At 44.4% G+C, this 22,475-nt stretch overlaps 2 protein-coding genes across 2 annotated transcripts; both read left to right on the top strand.

Annotated features, from left to right (window-relative positions):
• Positions 1-952: 952 nt before the first annotated feature.
• Positions 953-7,240, top strand: ZBTB24 (zinc finger and BTB domain containing 24). Its single transcript, XM_010224767.2, is given in 7 exon segments — positions 953-1,947; positions 2,363-2,530; positions 2,656-2,739; positions 3,443-3,526; positions 5,367-5,448; positions 6,444-7,185; positions 7,187-7,240. Coding segments are annotated over 7 exon segments (2,160 nt in total). The 5' UTR covers positions 953-974; the 3' UTR covers positions 7,214-7,240.
• A 6,432-nt stretch (positions 7,241-13,672) lies between these two features.
• On the top strand, positions 13,673-20,374 carry PPIL6 (peptidylprolyl isomerase like 6). The gene is made up of 8 exons (XM_088522015.1): positions 13,673-13,797; positions 13,974-14,069; positions 14,513-14,701; positions 15,162-15,224; positions 15,366-15,513; positions 16,602-16,658; positions 19,079-19,214; positions 20,238-20,374. The coding sequence occupies exons 1-8, from the start codon at positions 13,711-13,713 to the stop codon at positions 20,347-20,349; spliced, it is 888 nt and encodes a 295-aa protein (XP_088378141.1). The 5' UTR covers positions 13,673-13,710; the 3' UTR covers positions 20,350-20,374.
• Positions 20,375-22,475: the final 2,101 nt, after the last annotated feature.

Raw genomic sequence — 22,475 nt, 5'->3', positions numbered from 1 at the left:
CGCGGGGCCTCCGCGCCCCCCCAGCGGGGCCCGCGCGCGTTTGCCGTGACGGGGCGGCCATGGCGGGGAGCTGGGCCGTGTGCGCGCACCTCGGCGGCGCCGCCCGGAACAGGCGCCTCCGGCGCGTCCCTTCCGCGGTGCCTCTGTTCAGTGGAGCCTTCGGAAATTGCAGGGTTCTTTCCTTTGGTAGTTCCCGCGACGGAGTTTGCAATAAAAAGAACTTCAGCGAGCCGAACTGAGAGTTGCTCCGTAGCATGGTCAACTCCATCTTAGGCAGAGCTGTTAGGTCCGCTGTTTTTTTTTGTTTTGTTTTGTTTTGTTTTTCCTCCAGTGTTCATTTCCCACATCTATAGGCTCTGAATTAGCAGGTAAGTAATCTGCAAAAGAAGTTTTCACAAAGACAGCAGTGTGTAAAAGAGGGCATGGAATCCTGCAACACCAAAATCAGTGGGGGTTTTTTTATGCTTTTTATTTTTTTAATTGTTAATTGCAGGATTTCATAGCCTTGTCCCTGAATATTCTGAAATGTAGCGTTCAGTGGTGCTGAAGCTGCAATTAATTTTTCCTTAATTATTTCCATTAAAAAAAAATGTGAACAAAGAGTTCTTTTTGTTCAGTTGTTTTGGTTGCAAAACGAACGAGGTTCAGACAAAGCAGACATTTTGGCTACTGAACAGTTCACAGTACATGAGTACTAAACAAATGAAATAGCTGGCAGTAATTCTGATCTGAGAAGAAACTCTATAGCTGTAGTTTAAGATGTAAAAACACTTTCTGGAGAAGATAATCTATGTCACCATTAATTTTAACTTTTTAAGGAAAGTTCAGAGGCTTCAGAATTGTTTCAGAAACTGTTAGATTCACAGTTTGTAAAGGAAATAATACTCGATGTTTTATAAAGCAGACTCATAAGATACTTCTGTATTAAAGCTATTTTATCCTTGTAGGTGTCTTCTTTCATATTTGAGATAAAAATGGCCGAAACAGCTCCCGATGCCTCTGAGAAACTGGTTGTCATTCACTCCAAAGCTCACAAAGATACCATTCTGGCCAATTTTGAAGAACAAAGGAAGAAAGATTTTCTTTGTGACATTACTCTCATAGTGGAGAACGTTCAGTTCAGAGCCCACAAAGCTTTGCTCGCTGCCAGCAGCGAGTACTTCTCCATGATGTTTGTGGATGAGGGTGAAATAGGGCAGTCAATTTACATGCTGGAGGGAATGGTGGCGGAGGCTTTTGGAGCGCTGCTGGAGTTTATCTACACTGGTTATCTGCATGCCAGTGAGAAAAGCACGGAGCAAATCCTCGCTACCGCACAGCTGCTCAAAGTGAACGACTTGGTGTGGGCCTGCACGGAGTACCGGGCCGGCCGCAGCCCGAGCAGCGCGCTGCCTGCGCCGTCGAGCTGCGGCCCTGCTCCCGCCGTGGCTGCAAGCGACAGCAGGAACCCGGATCCCCCAAAGCGGAAGCGGGGGCGGCCGAGGAAAGTCAGGAGCACCCAGGAAGAGAAATCAGAAGCGAATTCTGCTGAGGATGTGCAACTGAGAGAGAATAATTCCATGCAAAATAAACAAAATTTTATGAAGAAAGATGGCGCAGCAGAAGAACCAGTTGTCAGCGAGCAGGCTCCCGTGATGAAAGATGCGGAAGAAACTGAGCGGGCTTGCAGCTCGGAGGATGCTGTGGATCTGTCAGCTGAGAAGGATGAGAATTATGATCCCAAATCTGAGGGAATGCAGAGCACTCAGAGCCGCTACAGCAAACGCAGAATAAAGAGGTCAATCAAACTGAAAGATTACAAACTTCTTGGTGAGGAGGAGGAAAAAGGACTGGCAAAGAAAACTGATGGGAAAAAAAAACGTACCGGGTCTGAGGCTCGCTGTAAAGACTGTGGCAAAGTATTTAAATACAATCACTTTTTAGCAATTCATCAAAGAAGTCATACAGGTAGGCATTAAGATACTGCTGGCTTTGATTGAGTGACTTTCTGCAAAATGCAAAGCAGTTGTTTTAAGTGTGAACTGTTGGATCAGTGTGCTGTTTTGGACAGTTCTTGCTGGAGACAAACTAGATCTGATGGGTCCCTGAGACTGTGTGCACTTTCTGACTACCAGGCCTGCTTGCCTTTCTGTGTCTGACCTCGATTGCGGTTTAGTTAAGCATTTCTTTGTTAATTCAATTCTCGTTGAATTATGTGACAATAGTTATTTTGTTACCAAATGAAGCTTGAGTCTTCTAATCTCCTTATCACTACTTAAAGGTCAGTTTTTCGTATGTCATGCATAGCAATGCCTCTCACTATCAGCTTAGAATATCTACTGAGGAAATAATGCATTGATATTTGTAAATCTTGTGCTTTTAGGGGAGCGCCCTTTTAAGTGCAGTGAGTGTGGCAAAGGCTTTTCCCAGAAACACTCTCTTCAAGTCCATGAGCGGATGCACACTGGAGAGCGGCCGTACACGTGCACGGTCTGCAGTAAGGCTCTAACTACAAAACACTCTCTTCTGGAGCATATGAGCCTACATACAGGTAATTATTCTCCCCCAAACATTTGCATTTCTGAAAAGCAGTATTAATGATCTCTCTCAAATGTGCTGGTTTTTCACACCAGCTTTGGATGTGGCTTGTGTTTTAATAAGTGTTTTTCTGTACAGGGCAGAAGGCTTTTACATGCGATCAGTGTGGGAAATACTTTAGCCAGAAGAGACAGCTCAAGAGTCATTATCGAGTACATACAGGTATAACAAGCTTGGATTGTAGAGCTGACTCGTTGTCCGTGTTGATTTGCCTTTGTAAAGACTGACTAAGGCTCTGAATGTTCTTCAGTGATATACTTAGGACTCTGTTACTCTGTGTGACATCTTGATTTAACAATGAATAGTGGGGAAAACACTGAATAAACAGGCATTTAAAAAAAACAAGTGATTAGAAAGAAGATAAACTGACAACGCTTTATCTGATGGTGACATATTAATTGCACTGTATTTGAAAAGCAACTTTAGTTTGAAAAGCAATTTTAGTCCTGCTCACTGTTTTGCATACTAACAGCAGGCATGTGCAAATTACCTTGTAATTTTTTACTGTTTTGCACTAGCAAACAAACTCTGGGAAGTGTCCTGCTCACTTGTGTTGTAAAAAGATAGAAGTTAGATTATACACACAGGAAATGATGGAAAAGTTAAGATTTTATAAAACTTCAAAAGCAAGTGGGTTTTGGGGTGAACAGGAGTTTGGTGCTGTCCCTTCCTGTAACAAAATTAAATAGGGAAATGGCAAGGAGTAATTCTGGTAGTTGAGTTAGAGGAGGCAGTGAATCACGTTTTGTTTTCTTTCTATATTATATCAAAGTGGTTATTTTACAGGAAAGTGCTATAACAAAGATCACTGAAGAGATACAGGGGATCACTTATGCACTGACACTTTTTTTATTATTGCGACAAGGCCGTTCATTGCCGGAATGTAACCAGTGTCGTCGCAAATTCATGGATGCAGCTCAGTTAAAGAAACATCTAAGAACACATACAGGTAATATGACCATCATGGCCATTCATACCATTCATATTCTCCCTTTACCTCTCTCTTTTTTCTTTGCTTCTTTTTTTCCTTGAAATAACACAGACAAAATAATATGTTTGGCTTGACTGTCGTCTTTGGGGAGTTAGCTTCCACTGTATTTGTATATTGCAATATGCATATATTTCAAGTGAAGAGGTGATTTAATGCAAGGGTGTTTTAAAAGATTTAGGGCAAAGTGAGACTTGAATGCCTGGATAACAGGCATAACTGGATAACTGTCATAACAACTAAGCATAGGCATCTTAAAGCGGTTTGCTTTGAATGGCTAATTCCTAGAGAAAATACCATAGCTGAACTTGGCACTTTGCACTGTTTGCTCTTACGATTTTTTTTAAAGTTCCTGGATTATGGTTGGGTCAGCATTTGTGATTTGGGGCATTTTTGATTTATCCAGGGCAACATTTACTTTCAATTCTTGTGAATATTGCATTTTTTGTTCAGAACAGCATAGTGTATGTTGAGATATAAATGCTCACGTGCATCCCCACGCCATAGTTCTGTATTTGAAGCTGATACAGTTCTGTAAGCCTAGAGGGAAGTGAGGGTGCTAGCTGGAAATGAGAGGAGGAAGGATAATAGGCAAGGTAAGTTGCAAAAACAGGTCTACTAAGATGAGCTCTAGCAAAAAGAGCCACAATAGATCTTGTTTCTAGAAAAGACAGGCTAGAGAGCAGTATGGAAACACCATTGATCTTCCCCAAACCTTGGGAAATAAAGTTTGGAGGATTTGGTTTTGTGAGGAATCTTGAGGTTGATGGTACTGTCCTGTTTTGACAACAGCTCTGTAACACTGAGAATACAATCCAGCTTTGAAGTTCAACATTTCAACATTTTTTTTCTGTGTCTGTCGTGCTTTCTCCTTGTCCCCCAAAACCGAAACTGATAAGCACTGCAGTTCTATACCAAATGGGAAGCTTGCCTGGATATCGGTCATTGCCTCATCCTCCATTATTTTCAGTGTGCTTGAACACTGTGAATTACCACAGTGGTGTTTTGGATTCCCATATAGTGTCTTAAAGACACTGAATACAGCAGGAAAAATGTTATCCTGTGAATTAGGCTTTGTGAGTTTTTTGTTTGTTTGCAATACCTTTTATTGTGTATTTGTTTATAGTGTAGCTTTTTGTTGCTTCTACTCAGGCATAAGAATGTAGTTAGAAGTTACCCAATTTATTAATCATAGAATTATTATAACCTATTATAAGCTATTTTTTTGTTACACTGGTGTCCCCTTGTTACACACAGGATATGCCAGGCCTGGGATGGAGCCTTGTACGAAGCTGGGCAACCTGTTTAGTTAGTTCATTGGCTTTTTTTTAGGTTAGAAATATGGGCCCACTCATTGGCATGGTGCTGAACATGAGCCTGGCACTAATTCCCTCTAGTTGAGGGGCAGCCCTTTTCAAACCTGTTTGTTCCATGTGCAGCCATTTTGAGGCTACACCCAGGGCATTTCTTCTATTGTTCTGCGGGCTTGGTTCACCTAATTCTTGATCTTCAAAGGGGACAGTTATCTGAAATGTTCCTTTAAAATTCTACACCATTGTCCAGCTAGTGACTGCCTTCAGTTTCAGATATTCATATTGACTTGTGACAGAAGCATGAGGATTTGACTGGCATTTATGCTTGATACTGTATACAGGCATAACATGTTTTTCTGGGTAGAACATAGGTCAGAGATTCAAAAGATGATGATTTGGGGTATAACTGTGTTTCTTTGTAAAATGTTTTTAAATATATTGATGAAAAATGGTATGTAATAAGTGATGTCAAACTTCTTTTTGTTCAGGTGAGAAGCCATTCACTTGTGAAATTTGTGGCAAATCGTTCACGGCTAAAAGTTCTCTTCAAACTCACATTAGAATTCACAGGTATGCAATTTCTGTGGTCATTCAGTTATAGAATGGTTAAGGCTTGTTAGTGTTAAAAATGGATTAACTGACATCTTTGTTTAATCTATTTTTTTTTAGTATATGGGAATTGGTATTAAAAAAGTTTAATGAGTGTGACGTGTTTATGGTGCTCAAATATTCTCTTAAAATACTTTGTTAGTAAAGTATTGTGGTGTTAAGTATTGGAAAGTATTGCAGTGTTAAGTATTAGTGTGTCAGGACACTATAATATTCTTCTCTTTTTGCCTGTTAGATCTGTTCGTTAATGGCAATATACTTACTGCTGTATTATTTAAGAGAAAATTTTGTCGTAAGTTTTTATTTGACAGAAAAGAGTAGCCATGGCGTAAAAAGGTTATTGAAGAGTTTTCCTGTAGTCTCTTGTCTCTAACTTCTTAGATTTTACCCATGTTAACCTGATGTGTTGTATAAAGTCATGTCAGATTTGAAATCACTGAAGTACTGTTGTAAGTTTTACGTGAAAGAAAATGTTTCCAGTAAAATGTCTTATTTTATAGAGACAGACATCAAGTTAAGATGTAGAGATGTAGGTCAGGGGTTTTCGCGTACGTGTGTTTGTTTTGTTTTTAAAATCATTGATTTCAAAATCCTAACATTCTTAAAATAGTGCTTATAGTTGTGTAAAATAAGTTTTTTGTGTTACCACCTTTTTGACTGTTTTTGACCATTTTCTCTTGTCAAGATCTACTGGCATAAAATTTGTAACTTCAGTATTATGACAGGGAGACAATTCTGTTATATTTGTAGCTCTTGAGTACATAAAATATTGTTGGGCAATTCTTGAACATTAAATAGAAATAATTAGGAAGTCAAATAGAAAACATTTTTATGTGTCCGTTTTTAAGTGTTTATGATACAGGAAAAAAAAAAGAGTCTTCCATTGCATAACAAGTTGCAGTAAGCAACACTTTCAAAGCAGATATTTTAATGAGATCAAATATATTCTTTTGCAGAGGAGAAAAGCCGTATTCTTGTGGTATATGCGGAAAATCCTTCTCTGATTCCAGTGCTAAACGAAGACACTGTATCTTACATACAGGCAAAAAGCCTTTCTCCTGCCCAGAATGTAATTTGCAGTTTGCCCGTCTGGACAATCTGAAGTCTCATTTGAAGATTCACAGCAAGGAAAAGCAGTTCCAGGAGGCCAACAGCGCTCCAAGCGGCAACACTCATTCAGAAGAGGTGAGAAACATTCTTCAGCTGCAGCAGTATCAGCTCGCCACCTCTGGAGGGCAGGAAATCCAGCTGCTGGTCACGGATGCAGTACATAACATAAACTTTGTGCCTAGTCATAATCAAGGTATTAGTATCGTAACTACAGAAAACGCCCCAAATTTGACAACGGAGCAGGCTGCTAACCTCACGCTGCTCACTCAGCCACCCCAGCAGTTGCAGAACTTGTTGGTTTCCACTCAGCAGGATCAAGCAGAACAAATCCAAAGTATCAATATGATGGCAAACCAAATTGGGCCTGCCCAGCCTGAACAAATGCATGTTATCACTCTTTCCAAGGAAGCACTAGAGCATCTCCGTGTTCATCAAGGACAAAACCAAGAAATCCACCTACCAGGATCTTCGCATCCAGCTCAGCACATGCCGCTCACTCAGGAATTAAGCCATCAGTCCCACTCTAGCCAAGATGCAGTCCCTTCCCATCAACTCAGTGATGGACAGATCCCAAATGTACACGTTCCTGAATCTCATCAGCAATCTCTGTCAGTAAACGAAGCATCTCATGAGCATCCTATTCAAGATCAGGCTTTTTGAAATGTTTATGTATCATCAGAAGGCTAGGCTGCAGTGCACTTCCCATCCAGGCAGCACTTACACATATCACTCTTCTTTTTGGATGGCATAGTCTGTTTGAAGATGCATTTCTTGGTGGCTTTTTTTTTGATGGATACCTTTCAGTTTTCTTATTTATTTTAGACTTTATTATTCCTGATGGGAATTTGTGCACCATTTAGTCCATACCTCACGACTCATTAATGCCTTTTTTGTGCCTCATACAGATTTACATCTACTGAACAGTTATTTGGCCCCTTACTGCATTTCAGTGTGTGTTTCCAGGGTGGTGGACCTTGGCACTTGAAAACGGTGTTTAAGATGTCTGCTGATGAGGAAGCATGAATTACCTGCACTACAGTCAGGCCTCAGATAATCACTATTTTTTTGTAAAGAGAAGACAGTTATGTCTTATGTTTAATGAGTGTTAAGGTTAACCTTATCCTTAAGGTTAACCAGGTTAACCTGTAATTTCTAGTGTTACCATTCCCTTAAGTGCATTTTCATTTATTACCAAATTTCTTTATGCTTTTGGTTGGAATTGTTGCAGCCTTTGGCTGTGGTTTGCCCTTGTATTTACTGTATGCTATGAGAGGCTTCACTCAAGAGAAATCTTTAAATCATTGCACTTAGTATAGAGGTAAAGAGATGGACAAGTTAAAAACCCAGATTGTGTTAATTCTACCACTCACTCACTGGGTGACTGTGGGCAAGTCACTGGACCTCTGTGCCTTAGTTTCCTCAGCAAGGAAGCGGGGAAAATGTTCATGCATTCTGCCAAGCACTTTGAAGAGCTTTTGACGTGGAAGTGCAAACTGTCTTTCCTGACAAAGCTCAGACTGAGCTTAGGAGCTAGTTTATAATTAAAGAGGTTTTTTTTTTGTATTTTTGGGAGCAGAATGCAGTGTTGCTCTTATTGTATGTAAAAGCTTGTAATTGTTACTGTAGAGACTTAATGAATCGCTTCAAAGCGTAGTGAGCTGTATCGGTGAAGCATATCACACTGAAGTTTGTGCAGCTCTTTTGGTGGACTTGACATGTACAGATTATGTTTTCAATGGCTGCATGCAAAAAAGAGCTGACACTCTGCAGCTTCAAGTCCAGCTGCTGATCACATCTCACTCTAATGTACTAGTGTGTTAAAATCCAGATAAAATGCCATTGCTATTTTAAGCAATGTGCACAATTCTCACTTAAGTTTTGAAATGACTTATTTATGGTTTACATTGATATTGGGGTATATTTTGTTTGATACTGAGGACTTTAACAAATGAAAAATATAAAAATTAAGGAATTAGCAGATGAATTAAAAAAAAAAAAAAAACTTTGTATGTTCCTGGCTTTTGGCTGACCAGCAAGTGCCACTGGAATAAAGATTCCAAAGTGATTTAGGGTGGAAGAGACTTCCAGAGAACACCCGGTCCGTCACCTTGCTCGGAGTACATTCAGTTAGATCAGGTTGTTTGGCAGTTGTCTTGAGGATCATCCTGTCACTGCACCTGCAAGGAGTGCCTGGCTCTGTCTTCCCTACAGCCTCTGGTCCAAGGCAACAGTACGATGTTCCCAGGGCCTCCTCCGAGGGCAGACCCAGCTCTCGCAGCCTTCCTTTGTACCTAATGTGGTCCAGATCTCTCATCATCTCCGTGGCCTTCTGCTCTGCTCACTTGGTGTCTTTCCTCAGTGTCTGGGGGACCCAAATTCTGGGTGCTCTTCAACGTCAAAATGCAAAATATTCAGCTGGAGCTTGAAGCTGGGCTCTAGAGATCGGATGTGTCAGTTTTTTCGAAGTATCAGATCACTTCTTAGGGAAATCGATGAGGGGTAGACAGTGGGAATAAACCAATGCAAAAAGAAAGCATTTTGGCTTTGCAGCTTCTTCCCCTCTCAGAAAGGAGAAATACTGTTTGTGTTGTTCTCTGTGCCACCGCAGACTCAGCGTGCTCTGCTGATGCATTTCAGAAGCTTGAAGCCTTGATGCTGCAAGAACAATGGAAAATAAGTGAAACTCATTGTAACATCCACAAAAATCTTGCTGATTAACTGTATGAATATTACAATAAATATTCTGTTACATCCTAACAACTTTGATTTCATCTAAAATACTGTAATGTGGAGCAGGGAGCCATAAATACTGTCTTAGAAATTTACAGGAGCCTACACTGAATTCCTCCTCTGCCATAATCTTAATGTGTGAATCCCAAAGTGCTTAAAAAGCTGGTTCCATCTCAAGTAAAATTCTAAGACTAGTTAATTCTAAATAAAATAACGGTTAAATACTTTTCCTCTTTTTGAACCTTAATTTGTTTATTATGAAAGGGTTTTTTTAGAATAAGTGTAATGCTGTGGTTTGGTTTGAGCTACAATCATGTAGTGTTTGCTAGCTGCTTTCCCATAACCCACAAAGCCGTTTTGGTTTTCAAATTTTCTTATGCTCTTAATCTGCCAGATCACCCACGAGGCAGTGAAGAGGGTAACTCTGTGACTAGCACAGCAGGGCCCCCACTCTGCATCGATGAAGCTGCTGGCGTGTATTTTAGCTTGCACTTGAGAAGTGAGAAATGTGTTTCTCATACTGCAAATGTTGCTTTTCTTGACGCCATTGCTTTCTTTGTAGTGAATAAATTTCTATTAAAGATGAAAATAAATCCCTGTTCCTTGTGTGCATTGTTTTAGGGCTGCAGCTAAAGTCTACGATTGCTCTGGGTTTGAAAGGAAGACCCTTCACCTGTGCTTTTTATTCTAGCTGCTGCTCAGAACTTTCTAACGACCACGAAAAGTGGGCCTTGCGCGCCCTCAAGCTGTGCTTCACAGCAGCTCCCTGAATGCCTTCACACCTGGGTGAGTAAACTCCTCATGGCTTCTCATACCCTGATGCAGAAGAGTCTCCACAAATCTTACGGCTTACTGCGTGAAAATGAGGTGCAGGGATTGGACCCAAGTGTAGAAAAATATATAGGCTATTTTTGTGAGCAATTGACACTATTAGAATGCTTTCCATATGTAAGTTAGTTACTCAGTATGTTTGAATTCTTTATATATATATATATATATATATATATATATATGCTTTTTCCCTTCCCTTTTAGCTAGTTTTGCAAATAAAGCTTAAGTGAATTTTGTGAGGAGGGCACCCACACACTGCAGTATTTGACTCCTTAAGTTTCAGATGAGACTTTTTGCTGTCTTTGCAATAGCATTTGACTACTGTTCAGGTACCTATTCCATTTGTTATTATAGTCACAGTTTGTCTCAAAATAACGTTTCTTGACCTTAAAAACTTGGAAGTTCAAGAGAGGACTATGCTCATTGTGCTCACATGCAGGAGCTGGGCAGCATCAGTACAACAGAGCTGTGGGCCTTGCAGTTTAGCATCCCCTTTGGCAAATGAGTATCGTTGTGTTTAATTGCGGCTAGGAAAGCAAAGCTTCCTGCGTCCAGGAAAATCCTCATTGCTGCATGTGTTTCTTGCAAGTATTGATGTATTTTGGGCTTTCTTTGCTGCTGATTGTAGTTCCTCCAGCAGCACAAGGCATTTTGCAGCAATTACCGTAGTGCCTAGGAGAGGGGAAGGGGATGACTACTCACGGTGTGCTTTTTGAAACGGATGCACGTTGACAGGCTGAAGTTACGGATGCAGACCCTGGCATCCATCTTGCCAGTGGTTTTAGAAAGAGACTGGCTGGCATCTCCTCAGCTGCAGAACCCCTCCTTTACTGTTCTGTCCCGCTTCTTAGTCGTGTCCCGCCGTGATCACCAGTTCATGAGAGGCGCTTGCTGCAAGCCGGCTTAGTGCACATGGGCCGCTGTTGTCCTTTATTAATCTCGCCTTATCAAACGCAAGCACAGGAAGGTTCCTACCCCTTCGTGGTGACGGTGCAAGTGCTGGCACCTGCGTCCTGGATGAGCGCCGCGTTGCTGCTCGCAGGGCCCGGGCGCCACCGGGTGACGCTGCGCAGCTTCCCTGCCCGAGCAGCTTCACGCAGGGCACCCTCTAAAACCACGTGTTGTAATGAATCTAACCTGCCTTTCTGTTCTCTTTCTTGGTTTCTTTGAGATGCAAATAGCATCTGGACTGGAAGGAACTGAAATGGCAGCAGATGCAGCAGGTGGGGAGTTTGGCAAGAGCAAAACCTCTCTGAGAAAACTTTCTCTTCTCATGTGTCAGAAGCCTCAAAGAGCACCGTGTCCATGAAAGCCAGTTACCTTCCCTCTGCAAGGGCGTTACCTTCTGCTATCTTCACTGTGCATCTTGTTGCACCTCCCTTCACTGCGATCTCTGCTCTTTCAGAATTAACGCCGCTCGTGGCAGAGCAAACGTCCCGAGGAACCCTGCCCACCAGTAATCCCCTCGTGCTTATTAAAATACTGTGAATAACCATGCAAACCACATCAGGGTGTCTCAAACAGGTAACAGAAAGGGCACAACCCCATCCATCTTAATATTTCTATATTTAACACCTTTGATAACTGTCAATAGGTTGAAATAGGTTTTAATATATCTGAAATTAAAAGGCCTCCTGAACTTCAGTTGTGGCCATCTGTTTCAAGCTAAAAATACATGACCATAGATAAAAGTAGGTACCAAAAAGAGTATTTTCTGCAGTGTTACTTATTTTCATATTGCACTCTGAGTCTGTCACTTCTCTTTTTGAATTTACATGAGGCTGCTGTAACAATCTGGGGCTATAGCAGAGGCCATATGGTCCTGCTGCTGAAGTTCAGTGCTGCCTGTCACAACCTGCAGAGGCCGAGGTCCCCAGTACTCACGTCTGTTCCACAGGGGAGGAAGAAAGCGGCTTTCCAGCTTTCCCTTCAACTGTTCAACCACGGTACAGAAAAAGTGGCAGCAGGTTAATGCAGTGGCTTCTTGTGGTTAGCTCAAGACAAGACTTGTTCTCAGCCACCCAGATGTGTGTCTTAACACTGCCTGCTCTCTAAGAAGATTTGAATATGTTAAAAGGATTTTTTATTTTTCTTTTTACTGAAGATTTGTTTCTCATTGCTGTTATCTCTGTACTGAACTGCATCATGCAATGAAAATAGAGGCTGCAGCAAAAATGACTTCAGGATGCTGTGCCCAAGCTTCAACTCAGGGCTTCACACTATGATCATATTTGTCATACCTAAATGAAAGCTAAAAAAGAGAGAGAGGGAAAGGAAAGAAAAAGAGGCGGTCAGTAACTTCATCTGTGACACTGGGCTGCAGCTCATAGACACAAGGGTAACTTCCAAACCGAATGAAGTGCCCAGCTGGCAGAAAGCTTTCTGAAGCCCTTGGTACTGTGCGTCATTTCTTTCTCAGTTGCAGTTTTCTACAGGCACAGGCAGTTCAGAAATATCTGGCTAAGGTGCCATGGACTTTTTTGGATTTGACAACATAGTTATGTACAAATTTAGCATTTTATAGATTCTGAAAAAGAAAAGTGCCTGTGGTTGCTAAAGCAAGACCCGGTTCAACCTCTGTTTGTTTCACACAAGAGCATGAAAATTTCAAGTATTTGTGGCAGAATTTCAGCAGGTTAAAGATGCATTTTTTTTTCTGGCAACATCAAGATTTGCTCCCCAGTGTCACAAGAAGCTTTGTGAGCATCTGTGCCTTTGATGCAATGCTCAGTTAGCTTGCTGTGAAAGTGCTCAGTTACATGTGTTTTGGCATTTCATAAAATTCAACCACAAACCCGCTGTTGAGAGTGACACTTGAGTGCAGAGTGAGAGGAGCTGCACGTCCGTCCCCGCTCTGCCCCACACATGGAGCCTGGGGGTGTGAATGGAGCCACGGGGTGTCTTCACTAAATTAATAGGCGGGTATTTCCTGCAAAAGGAGACACTTCTGCCCACGGATCTCATTGCCACAGACTTTTGTGCCTGCCAGGCTTTTCCACTTGCTCAAAAAGCAAATTCCCTCACAGGGAAAAGACCCACCATGGGGATTTAAAAATGGAGGTACCAGCGGGTCACCAGGGGCTGGGGGAACAACGGGGAAGTGTCCATTTATGTTGCCTTGTTCTTGCATGTTTTGCTCAGCGTTCACTGTAGCAACTGTGAAAATCAAGATTCATACTTAGGCTGTTTATTTCTGCTAGGTGATCCCATCCTTAGGCCAGGGGGGTGAGATATTGAAGGACCAGGGTTCAGTTCTCTGTAAAAGCCCTATCAGCGTTTTGTTCTTGGGGCTGTTTTGTTCTGTTTTCTAGGAGGGAAACAGAAAAAAAGGGGATTTTGTTACTTTCCATACAGCTTAAAAAACCCACCAACATGGGCATCAGGAAGCGCTAAGGCTTTTTTTCTTGGGAGAAGGTTGGGCTAAAGAAAACCCAAACAAACAAAAAAACCCGTCGCGTTTCGCTGGCAGCTCCAGTGCATTCTGCGTTGCCAGGGAGCCGCCGCTGGAGCCTCCGGAGCCGCCGCGTGCGGGGGTGGCAGGGCTGGATCAGGATGGGCCCCCCGGAGCCACCGGCGCGGCTGGAGGTGGTGGGGCTGCTGCGGGAACCGGCCTTCCACGTGGCCAAGGGCACGGCGGAGGTAACGCGGGGGCGAGGAGGGGCTCGGCCCTGCAGTTCCATACGTGAGTTTGCAAAGCGGCCGCCTGTATTAAAAAACAAACAAGCAAAATATTGTACAAGCAGCACTAGGGTGTGTGGAGGGTCACTGCTTGTGAGTGATTTCCTTTCTATATTCTCCTCGCCTTGAAAACCCAGGCCCTGAAGCTGAAGTTCCCGAAGAAGTTTGCCGACCCTGTAATACGCCCCATGTATGAATTCGCCTGGCATGAGTATTTACAGGAGAAAAAGAAGGTAACGCTCTTGTTTACCCACGTTGTTCCTGACCCAGGTTGTGTCAGACCCTCTCATCCCCGTCCCCCTGCTCCAGGCTGCAAGCAGCACCCTTTGGAGGGGCTCTTTTCCATCGCACCTCGTCTCCACGTCCTCAGAGACCCCTGAGGCAAAGCATGGGTCTCCATGCACTTTTCCCCCCTCAAATGCTTAGAGCGTCGCATTTGTAGACCCAAGAGCAGAAGTTGGCTGCTGAGTTGCTCCTGCAGCAGTTTTTGAAGTGCTCCCCAGAAATCACCGCGCTGTCCACCCCGCGGTGCCGTGTGGCGCTGCCTTCGCTTCCCTGGGCGCCTCACGCGTTTCGCCACGGCATCGGCCTCGAGGTCGCTCCCTGTCCTTGGGCAGTGATGGCGGGGGCACCCCCGTGCCTTGTCCTGTCCCGTCCCGTCCCTCCCCTCCCGCAGGAGCTGCGCGGCGAGACGTGGGCCTACGCGGCGCCCGTGATGTGCTTCGTGGGCGGGTGCCTGCTGGGCGACGAGCAGCAGCTGCTCCGCTGGGCCCGCCACGCGTGGCAGCACCGCGACTTCGCGCCGCCCGCCCTGCGCCAGGCCATCGCCGAGGACTTCTGCACCAAGCACATGCGGGACAGCCAGGCAGGTGTCCCGCCTCCCCTTATTCAATCATTTTTTTTTCAGAAATCAGCGGGAAAATGGAGAGGGGCAGGGGAGAAATGAGAAGAGCAAGTAAGTCCTCTGCAGCCCGAGTCATCCATGCTCTTTCCCCAAAGAAGGGATTTTGTGGGACAGGCTGGGATGGAACCTAGTTTTAGAAAGGATAAACTACCAGGTAGCTTTAATAAGGTTGTCACTGATTTGGGAGCAGTTTCGGCATCTCTTCTATAGAGGGACAACGCTCTGTCCAAAATGGCATGAGACTTTAACTTTTATTTATTTATTTAAAGAAAATAGTGGAAACTGTATTGTTTTGTATTGACTGTCGCGCGGGCATTTTCTGGGGCCCTTTGTAGCTGGATTCTGAATTGAGTTGGAGTGGTGACCGCTGGGCTGAAAGCAGGGCTTTATCTCACGGGATTTGCTTTTCTGCTTTAAACAGCACGTGTTTGTGTACTTGGATATAACCATTCAGGAACAGCCCATCGGGAGACTTTTATTTGAGGTATGTTACAGGGGAGGAAAGCAAAGAGCAAATAGAACTAATGCTTCATTTGGCTTAATTTGCCAAAGAAGGGGGAACAGAAATCTGGCTGGCTGACAGCCATTAATAATTTCACGTATCTTTCCTCTCTCGGTTTTGCAGCTCTTTTCTGATGTGTGTCCCAAAACGTGTGAGAATTTCCGTGTTTTGTGCACGGGAGGCATCACGTCACCTTCCAGCGGTCTCCATCTCACCTACAAAAACTCAGTTTTCCATCGAGTAGTGGAAAACGGATGGATTCAAGGAGGAGGTGTGTGTCTAGATGTCCTGTGTATATGTGAATTACAGCGGAAGTGGGGCGGGATGATCCGCATGAGTAACAGTCTTCACCCAAGGAAACAAAACTGAGCTGTGGGATGTAGTTCATCTCCACAGCACAAGCTCTAAATTTATAGAAATATATATGTAAATGAAAAACATTTTCTCTTCATCCAAGACTTTTTTTCAAAAGATCTTTGTTATTTTGGATTTTAGAATTTAGGCAACTAATTGAACACAAAACACTTCAAAGTGGTCATAAAGTTCTTAGGTAATTAATTGGGACACTAATGGAAACCATTAGAGCACTAAAAGCATACACAGGAAAACCCCCTGCTTGTTCTATAGAGAGCTTAGTTCACAGAGGCGCTTAGCCAAGCCTCAGAGACGCTCCAGGTGTTTGGGGACGTTACCTGAATGCCAGCACTACGCCCAGAGCTGGGTGCTACCTACGGAGGAGAAAGGCGTAAGAAGTGACTCATCACGTAGCTTGTCCCACCTCACCGGGAAGCCAAGTGAGGTGTGCCGGGAAAGAGAAAGATTTCCTCCTTTCCTTCCCTCCAGCCTCTCGTGGGTCTTGCCTGCCCCTACGTCTTAACTTTTCTTTTCTCCCTGCTCCAAAAGCGAGTGCTTACGCCCCACTGGAGCTTTCTGTTCAGCTTCCATGCTCTCTGCTTGCTGTGAACACCCACACAGATATTTATGTGGCCCATAAAAGCAAGTGGAGATTATAAGCTTGCTGCTGCTGTAGGGGATTACCCTGAACCAAACCTGTGTACCCCACTGTTTCAGTAACAAAGATGGGTTTATTTAAACCCTCATTATATAAAAAAGCAAAAAACAGATGCTTCAGTTCTCTGTGGTGTCTCACCCATCAGAGTGCTACTCCCACAGGAATTACTCATTCGCCAAATCTTGCTCACATCAGCTGCTAGCCGTAACACACCACAATATCACAGCCTTGTTTCTATCTTTCCTTGCCCTAAAATCTTCCCCTTCACAGGCGTCCTTGTCCTGGCACGTGCTGGCTAAGCCCGTGAGAAACCCCATTTCTGATGGCTGCTTTTATCCGCTCTGCAGACATTGTAGCCGGAAGAGGAGACGGAGGGGAATCGATCTACGGTCCCACCTTTGAAGGTACGTTTGCCCAGGTATCTCCCCGTGCAAGTCTCAAATTGCAGCAAAATTCAGGTTATTCATCCAACCTTTTTCTCAGGATAACCCAGCACTTTTCTTTCATTTCCTTGAAGGAAACGCTTGGATTTTCAGCCAGCTTTTTTCATCATTTGCATTAGCACTATCAGACTGCTTTAACGGGAAGCTCTGGGACTTGTGCCTCTGACGCACGGTGCCCAACCTGCCACTCCCCAAATCTGCGTCCATTTGCCCTATCACCCTGTGAGTGACGGCTGACGTCCAGGCGCCTGTTTGCTTCAGATGTAAAACCGTGACAGCTGATAGCTGTCGTGGAAAGGCCAAGTGCTGTGAATAACTATAGATCTCCAGGCATCTGACAGCACTTGTTTAAATATGTTTTAAGTAATGGAAGTAACTCATTTTAACTCTAGATTTGCTGGCACCCAGGCAGCTATAAGGGCTTGGGCCCGCCTCAGGGGCCGCCACTATCTCTTATGTGACTCTGCTGATGTAAGTGGAGCTACTAAATTGAGTTAAGTACCAAATTCCACTAAATTGAGAAGACCCTTAAAACTCTGAAAGTCAAGAAACGACAAATGTGAGGTAAGTTTAACATTAAGTGTTCCCCCCATGCTGATATAAGCCAATAAAATGTAAAGCAAAAATAATGTTATACCAGAAAATATTTAAGAGAAACAGTTCCTCTAACTGACGCAGACATTTGGGGTATTCAGCTTGGTTGAAGTGCTGTCCATAAAGATGGTTTATGACAGGTAAAGCACTTTGGAAGCTGATTTATATTCTCTTACGTAAAAGCTTTCCTCCTGCCAATGTCACAAGCGCCATTATGTTTGAGCAGGCTGGGCAGCAGCCAGCAGTGCGATCAGAAATGCCAAGCGTAGCCGAAAACTTTATTTCCAAAGACATTTAAGAGTCGGCATGAGTGAGGCCCCGGGATGGAGCCAAAGCAAACGACACACAGGTCCATAAGGCGCTTTGGACAGGACATTTCCCCCGTCCTGGCCTTGCTGAAGCTCTGGACGACGCTTGAGCTTCTCATCTGTCACCGAGGAGAGATGCTGGAAGGGCTGGAGTTTCTGCTGCTGCCAGAGCTGCAGTGAGAGCGGGTCATATGTTTCAAAAGCACCTCCATAATGTGGTTTCAGGAGAGGTTTAGACTGAGATTCCTCAACCCTGAAAGTGTCCTTGGAAGGATTTTACTGCTCGTACTGCACCCGCTACAGATGCTGAGGTGTCAAAACAGAAGGCTGCCAGTCCTTCCCTTTTTAATTAAAAGCTACGTGTTGCTTTTCAGCTTGTAGACAGGGAGTTCTCTTAGCTACTCATTTTTAACTTAAGACGTAGATTGCTCCCCTAGCACTTCCCACCAAGTTACTTACACGGAGGGCAGAGGATAAACATCTTCGATGCCTGAGAACAGTGACAGATGCCCCTGTCAGATGGCAGCTTTCCATGAAGCTCTACACTTGGCGCATGTCCCTAGGCCACAACACTTGCTGAAATGAATGGGCCACAACAGCGTTTTACTGTGATGAGCTCAGAGCACTGAGGTAATCTCGGAGAGCCATTTGGCCTGCAGCGTCCTCTCACCACACGGAGCGCCCGACTCCAAAACGAGACAGTTGTAGCCATTTTGCAACCCACAGATCTGCCTGGGGGGAGCTGTCTGCTAACATTTAATTACGGTTCCTCTGAATTGGTTTCTGAGGAGGGCCCTCAACCAGGGCAAAAATAACCCCCCAGAATCAGAGGATAATAAAATTGAAAAATGTTCATAATTTCCTTCAAGTTTGGAGGGCTCAGCGAGAGGAGCACCACATTGGGGGTCAGCAGTGCAGGGAAGTGTCCCTGGCCCTGATTGGCCCTCTAATATTTGAGTCCCCTGCTTGCCTTGTCCCAGCTGGGAGTCCAGCCGTGCAAGTGCATGCAAGAGATCAGCTCCTGGCCTTCATCCCCCAGAGACAAACACAGGGGGAATCATCCCTAAAGCAGGAATAATCCCAAGGAGCTTCAGGGAACAATCCTGCTAGATGCTCTGAGCTCCTCAGGAAAGAGAACTTGCAGGAGGACACGGGGCTGAGGTAGCAGCGCTGCTCTTCCAGGATTCAGGAATACTTAGAGCATTTTTGCACGAGTTTTTTTCACTTATTTGTTTCCTGGCATGAGAGCTCTGTAGTGGCAGGAAGTACTTTCTGGACATTGATTCCAACCCAAGAGTGACTTCACTCATGTGGGACGGGTTGATGGGAGACTGATGGAGGAAAAGGAGATGGAAAGTGAGGCAGGGCAGGAAGGAAACGAGAGAAAAAGGAGCTGTAATAGTGACTACAAGCCAAAGAAGCAAGTGCTTCCTGGCAAAGTAATTCCTTTTTTTTATTATTATCAATCTCTTTTCCTAGATGAAAACTTTGCCATCCGTCACAGCAAGAGAGGGATTCTGGGCATGGCCAACAAGGGCCGCCACAGCAACGGCTCGCAGTTCTACGTCACCCTGCAGCCAGCTCCCTACCTGGACAAAAAGCACGTGGCTTTTGGGTACGTACGCACTGGGCTGCCCTTGCTTCAGTGCTCGGGACGTGAAACCCTAGCGCCAGCTGCAACGCGGTCGTCGTCGCTGGCCACGGAGATGACGGATTTAAAGCACCTAGTGGTGCTTGTCCCTCCCTCCCTCTGCCTGGGCGTGAGCTGCTCGGGCTGAGGCCTTCGAGCCGAGCTGGGGCAGCTCCCAGGGCAGGGCAGGACGGCGCGGCGCTGCCTGCCAAACCAAACTGCGTCCCGGCGCACGGGCTGTGTCGAGCAGACGCCTTCAGCTGCCTCCCATCTGCCTCGAGGAGCTGAAAAATAGTTACTCTGCTCAGTATGTGCCAACAGTTTTTCACGGTAGGTTGAGCTATAGGGCTGGCCCTGTTGAAGACTTTAGACTTTTAGGAATGTGCTAGGGAAGATTTTGGTCCAAGAAGTTTGCTTGATATAAAAGGACAAAAAAATGCATATATTGCCACATAGAAAGAAATATGCAGCAGAGTTTCCACGTAACCACATTACAGAGAAAGCCAATGTTTTTCAAGGAAGTGAAAAGTGTAATTATCTGACCTCCACAGAACAACCCCAAAGTGAACCCTGGCTGGATATAGTCACAGCAAGTGGCATTTGCCACAAGTGAAGGCACAGAGAAGCTGAGCACTGAGTTTACAACAGGCTTAGCTTGCATAGAGATTGGCCTTAGGCAGTTCAGTCCAGTGACTATTGGTGACTACCTAATGAAGGGACAATGTCCCTCTGCAACTCCCTCAAGCGGGAAGTTTCCTTTGGAGAGCAGGATGGATATAGCCTGTCGGTAGGAAAACCACCGTGGGATTTTGTTGCAGCCCAGCATCAGATCCAGGTGCCAGCAGCGGCTCACGGGCCAGGTGGCCAAGGCAGATGGTGTCACCGGCTTTGCTGAGCAGTTATCAAAGCCAGAGCAGGACTCAACACTTGGGGCAAACCTGGGAGGGTTGTGCTGGCATCCCCCACACCTGATGATACCCTTCTCACCATGCTTGTCTCCTGGCGCAGGCAGCTCATTGAGGGCACGGAGACTCTTCAGAAACTGGAGGCCGTGTCCACATACAATGAGAGGCCTGTTGAAGAATGTAAGATTGTTAACTGTGGGGTCTTTGAGCCATGACTGCGAGCCCGGTCGCCTTCATATGGAAAGGTAGATTGCTATTTTCCTGCCTTTTTTTTTTTCTTTTTTTCCCAAGAGTTTGAAAGCTTTTACTTAGAAAGTCAATAATAAAAACATTTCTTGTGCCTTGTGAAGTTTTTGGAATCATTCCTCTGACTTAAAGGAATGTTCACAGCTTGTTAAAAACCCTTTTGCCCAAGTATCCCAAGGGACCTGCGCGTTAAGTCCCAGAGTCAGAGTCCAGTTCATGGAAGATTGTAATAATATGATTACTGAGTGACAGTCTGTTATGACAAGCAGATATGACAAAATGCATGTACAGCAAGCTGAGGTTGAGTGATGGATTCACACCTCTGAAGATAAAGAGCTCTTGGCAAAATCCTGATCTCCACGACACAGCATGTCGTTCCGCGTGGTGCAGTGGTCCTGCTGGGCGCAGCACAGTTCAAATACCAAATGCAGGCTGGATATGAGAGCTCAGACCTCTCAGAGGAAAGGAAAAGAGGGTCTGCAGGACTCACACTTCTCTCAATGATGTCACGCATTTAGCCTTGCACTGCCCACGAGAAACTAAATGTGACATTGTTGAAATCAGGTTGGGCTGCATCAGGCTAAAACCAGGGAGCATTAGAGCAGGACTCACCTTTGAGTACTTATTTTTGACACGTGGTATCAGATGACAAGGTTTAAAGTGATTAGTACTGCTAAAACGAGAAAAACATTGTTTATAAAATTACTCCAAAAGAGGAACCATTAAGGCTGAACGTGGATGCAAGTGTATAACATTGCATCCGGTGCCAGACCTGATTTCAGCGTGCAGAGCTCGAGCATCGATCGTTCCGCAGTGGATGGCAGGGAAGCATTGAGAGGCTCAAAGACTTGTGGAAAATGAAACTGCAGTCTGGAAGGAGAAAGCAGAGCAAAGTACTTCGGAAGTTCAAAGGAAGGAGCGTTCGTCAGGACGCTCGGATGCAGCATAACGCTAAATCCTGCTGTGTCAGGGCTGTGCAGGCACGGGCGGCTTCCAGGTGCCTCCTCTCCTGCCGGAGCGATCTTGAGCGACCTTTCCTCTGCACTGAGCTCACTGTGCAGGCCACTAAAATCCACAGGGCAGGGCAGAGGTAACACGGAAAAGACTCAGATAGCAGAGTACTGAAATCAGTTTTTGTCTGGGAAAGCCCAACCATTTCACGAAACCTAAGTAACATGCTTAAGTTTATTTGTGAAATGCAAATGAATTTAACAGATCACTTAGCAAATATTTAACTTCCCTTAATCATCTTAAATTTTAACAGGGGGATTTAGATCCTTACTTATGGTACAAAAGAGATTCTGTAATGTATCTGTAACTAAACAGTTAAAGAGCCTTATAACACATTTTTATTTTGTTTGTTTATTTTATTTTATTTCTAGGGTATTTTATTTTCTAATGCATATACTACTTGTATAGAAACCAAGCCTTCTGTAGGAGCACTTCGAAACAATTACCTACAGAAAAGTCTATAATGAACTAAATAGATTCTGTGTATCTCAATACAGAATAATTATTTTCACTTCATAGTTCTGTGGCAAAATAGAAAATATGGGGAGGCATTTCCTTCAGATAATAATATACTTCCTGGAAAGTTATTTTTCATAAATATATAAATGCAAGAGACACATATTTGCTACAAAATGATATGGCTTAGGAAGCCAGCATTGGGGTGGAGGTTTAGGGGTTTAAAATTCCGGTCAGATGTTTAAAGAGAAAAGTAAATTTCAGTTCTGCAGATCAAAGGAGGCAGCGCTGAAAGAGGCCAATTAACTCATTTCTTATTAAAAAAAAAAAAAAGTAATTTGTTGCATTGCGCCTATTTGTCTTCTGCGACACCACCTTCCCACAACAAGCAGACGTGTTTCCTTCACCAAAACACGTACACATTTCCAGCAGCGTGTTCCCTGAGGGAGCAGGCGAGGGAGAAAGAAACACTGCCCTGACCCATGCACTGCCTGAGTGCAGCATGGGGCAGCCACACGGGGACACTCTCTGGAGCTGCCTCTTGGCCAGGAGAGGAGAACCAGGAAACGGGCTGAATTTCAGACATAACGGAGCTCCGGGCGAGCCACGGTGACTGCACTGCGTCGGC

This window comes from Tinamus guttatus, unplaced genomic scaffold (assembly GCF_059628265.1).
Source record: "Tinamus guttatus ecotype Peru unplaced genomic scaffold, ASM5962826v1 Tinamus_guttatus_pri_ptg000010l, whole genome shotgun sequence".
Classification (NCBI taxonomy): Eukaryota; Metazoa; Chordata; class Aves; order Tinamiformes; family Tinamidae; genus Tinamus; species Tinamus guttatus.
Note: the sequence above shows the minus strand (reverse complement) of the source record. Positions and strands in the feature narration are given on the sequence as shown.